At 34.3% G+C, this 4,185-nt stretch overlaps 1 protein-coding gene across 1 annotated transcript; it reads left to right on the top strand.

Annotated features, from left to right (window-relative positions):
- The first annotated feature begins 2,618 nt into the window (after positions 1-2,618).
- LOC139088580 (transcription elongation factor B polypeptide 3-like) lies at positions 2,619-3,869 on the top strand. Its single transcript, XM_070637849.1, has one exon. It carries the CDS (start codon positions 2,619-2,621, stop codon positions 3,867-3,869), a length of 1,251 nt encoding a protein of 416 aa, XP_070493950.1.
- Positions 3,870-4,185: the final 316 nt, after the last annotated feature.

Below are 4,185 nucleotides of genomic sequence, written 5' to 3' on the forward strand. Positions count from 1 at the left end.
TCATAAATTGTAAACAATCTGGTAGCAAATCACAACGTCACACTAATAGAATTGTCTATTCATAGAACAATCGATAACCTTTCTACTTCCTGTCCAACGTCTTCATCGATTTCCATAAAGAAGGTATATAATGATTAAGACTTTAAGGCACTCACACAGAAGCTCGTGTAAGAATTTATGTCAGTAGAGTCGATAAAAATCTTATAGTTAAGGTAAGAGCTTCCGATTTCAAGCAATGTTCCATAAAAATACATGTGAAAGAAAGTTTTTAGTCTATAAAAGTTGTAATGTAATCCTCATGTAAACATGAATATCGATTAAACTTATTCTTAGAACTGGCATGTGAATATGCAAAGTAAAATGCAATCCTTACTTCCATTGGGTTCATTGAACTATAAAATGTATGTTTCGTGCAGTTAATAATTAATCATGAAATGCTACTAAATAATGTATGTGTAAATGATATTGTTTTCGCTGCTAATTCCTCTAAAATAAATTTTTCAGTATGCCACAACACCCGTATGTGTGGTTGTACGCGACTGACATCAGACATTGCATGCGCATTCGTGAAAATGTATCAATTTCAATTTTAATTTACTTTTCTGTTGGATATAGCGTATGAAAATATGTCGTGAATTTGACATGGAAGGAGTCAGGATGGCTTGACAAATGAGACACAAAAGTGACAAGAAGGATGTATGTTAGGAATCAATCAAATGTTTAGGGGAATGGAAAGGATATTGTCTCAAACTGACAGAAGGTTTCGAAGGATAGAACTGACTTTAGACATTTCCTACACGTGGTAATAGGCCCTCATGTGCTCCACCCAAGGAAGTAAGTAAGCAAGTAAAGCATATTGAGTTTACAAATATAAAATCTAATGTAGGGTACAACCAAGAACCGTAAGCAAGCATTTTCCGAAGTCCCTCAATTTTGAACGAACTCTAGCCAATTCCGTATAAGATCTGTATGCAGCCGTCTGTCCCAAATATTAATCGACTCCAAAAGTTCCAATTTATATGGTCACAACTCATTATTCCATTCCTTTTCGCATAACAATCTTAAATGAGCCTAAAACTATCTCACACTAAGCAAATTCACATTCTAAGATCTCCCAAATGGAACAGCATCACATGTGTGTGACATTGCATTCATGATGACTGACGGATGCTTTTTTTGCACAGCTCAAGCATTTTGTTTGAACAAATTTATTATGTCATTCTGTTATAATGCAAATTTTTTTATTGTTGACTGTGAAACCCAGCCCTTTTTTAATGAAATCATTTGCTTATATGAGTTAATGAATTTCAAAGTCATGAGAACAAGTGACTGAGAGCCAGACGATCCCGGGAGGTATATGGAGGGATTTAGACATGATTAAGAGATTGGTAAGGACTAGGTATAGTGGGAGTCTCTAAGGAACTGTCCAGATTGCAAGCAAGACTATGTCTCTATAAAGGCATCAAATGTCACTCAATAACCATTAAAACAGAAGCGATATTAATTCTAGACAATAAAATTCAATTTTTATGACACAATGTGTATCCCATTAGAGTTCTATTTCAGACCTAACCTTGACAACAATCTAACTGCATTAAAGCAATCATCTAAAGCTGAGATCATCAAATGACGCGTTTATGCTTTAACAATGTCACTTTCATTTGCATATCTCACATCATGACAAATATTTTAGCTGCTCAGTCGGAGAAAATTATTCGTTTATTATTTATGGACCCGCCACATAAGCCACAGTAAAAAAAATTTCTCTATGGAAATCATAACGTTGAGTTTTATGTGGAACATAAAGTTTTATAATTGCTGACCTAATTTAAGGTTGGATTTATTTTCCCTTCTTTTCCATCGATCGATGTTCTTCTGCTATTTCTCATTGACTAGCTTGTTCATAATATTGAGTATCATATTCATGGCCAACAGAATCGTGATGAGTTGCTTATACAGTAAAAGAGGTGAAAATAGAAACAATTCTTTTTTATGCTGTATGATTTATGTAAAGACATGAAAATTTTTAATTAACATGGTTAATTTTCTTTCCACTTTTTTTGTGGTGCTTGTTTGAAAACAGAAATTAATTAATACACGCTGAGCTTTATTATTGGAATAGGAATGAAAATAAAATTATTTTATGTTTCGAAATGGAAGTAAGACTGCATTCATACGTACATAAATCTGAATTTCAGCATGCATGGAATTTTAAAATGTAATCAAATGAATTTAATTGAGTATGAAGTAGGGTAGGATAGAGTTTTGGCTTCAAGTCTAAGAATGTACTTACTATGGCTGCCTGGATCATCGGATATGTCTCTATTAAAAGTTTAGTAAACACAATCTCATTATTTATGAGAATTACAAAATAAGTTTCATTATTAACATTTAGGTATCTGTACGAAATTCTGCCTGAAACTTATCAAACTGAGAATCATAGTTAGTATAAAAGATGCCAAAATTGCACAATTAGCATAACAACCTGCTTTCTAACCAAACAGATAAGGCGTTACTCAAAACATCAAAAAATCATCTCATCGCTAATTTAACCAGCTTTTACCGGTTCAAATTTAAGTATTTCACAAGGAAAACTATCAACAACAAATTCAATAAACATGGACAAGTATAGCCGTTCAGTAATCAAAGAAGAAGAAGAGTTCTTGTTTGTAGCTCCTCAAGCACCTAGTGAAAAACATCAACCAAAGAAATCATCGTCAAAGAGTGTGAATCACAAAAGTGAACACTCATCTAGTCACAAGACATCAAGTTCTAGTAAACGTAGCCGTGAGGAAGTTGAATTGTCATTAGATTTAATGTCAAAGAAGATGAAGAGTGATAAGAAGTCGAAGAGGAGTAAAGATGAAAAGCGATCGAAGTCATCAAGTAAGCGTCACAAGGATGAAAAAACCGAATCAGTTAAGTCGAGCAGCTCATCTAAGTCCTCCCCATCATCAACTTCTCCTGCACCAACATCAATTCCGGCTCAAAGTCTTACTCTAAGTTCAGACTGGCTTACTCAAATCCCAAAGTTAAATTTGTCATCTGATTTAGTGACTGAATTAGACAACACCTCAACCGTCGATTATCAACAAGCTCCAATGCATACAGCAACTGCTGTCAAACCACCTATGCCAAAACCAGGTCCATCCGAAAGTGAACTTCTTACAAAATCAATTTCATCAATAAAGAGTCGAACAAGAATCTTCAGTGGAAATGCTCGATCACGATCAGAGGTTCCAACGTTAAAAAACCAGTGCCTAAGAGTATTGACACAGAATTTGGACTATGTTGAATGTATTGGAGACGTTCCATTCAACGTCATACGACCAGCTTTAGAAAAAGCAAAGCCAGATCAATTGACAAAGATTGAATATTACAATCCATACCTTCTTGACGAGTCTGACATTTTATGGATGGCAATTTGTCAACGCAAATGGAGAACTCGACAACCAACAGAAATGGAATCATGGCGTGAAATGTACGAGCGATGCAACCAAGAAGATGAAGAAAAGTTGAATCGATTAACCAAAAATATCCGACAAGGACAGGAAAAGTCATCAAGTTGTGTACAGAGAACCAAAATGGCATTTGTGGACACAACAGTTAAAGCACCAAAAAGAATTCAAGTAGTCAAGAAACCAGAAGTATTCATTCCAACTAAGAATCCTGCTGTCATAAGTTTGGCAGAACGAATTGAAGCTTTGAAGAAGGCAAACCCTAATTATGTTGTACCTGATAATCTTCTACCGAAAGTGGCACCTAGTGTTCAGGTTGAAATACCAAAGATTGTAAAACCAGTACAACGTACAGGTTCGACCAAGGCAGCTCCGATGATGGCGAAATTATTGTCTAAGTTTAGACGATAAGTTTTAAGTTTATGCTGTATATTGTTAGATAAATTAAGTTTTCTAAAAAAAATTAAAACAAATTTTGTACCTTACTTACTTCAGAATCACAATGACCATTCACAAAACTAATCCATCAAGCTGATTAGCATCTGATCCTACAATTCACTACAGAAATATAAAATATACATAAAAATACATTAAAGTACTGTTGAATGCAGTCATAAAATAGTATGCAATAACATTGGAACAAGAAATTTCTATTCATAATTTTTATGGCCATTTAAACCCGATTCGAATGGTGCATTTGAGGCTATAAAGAAATATTAAAAATGTA

This window comes from Chironomus tepperi, unplaced genomic scaffold (genome assembly GCF_022539635.2).
Source record: "Chironomus tepperi strain 1889 unplaced genomic scaffold, CSIRO-AGI_Ctep_v1 contig_163, whole genome shotgun sequence".
In the NCBI taxonomy this organism is placed as follows: domain Eukaryota; kingdom Metazoa; phylum Arthropoda; class Insecta; order Diptera; family Chironomidae; genus Chironomus; species Chironomus tepperi.

Excerpts from the sequence above, each read along its gene's own strand:
- LOC139088580 (XM_070637849.1), top strand. The coding sequence starts at position 2,619 with ATGGACAAGTATAGCCGTTCAGTAATCAAAGAAGAAGAAGAGTTCTTG.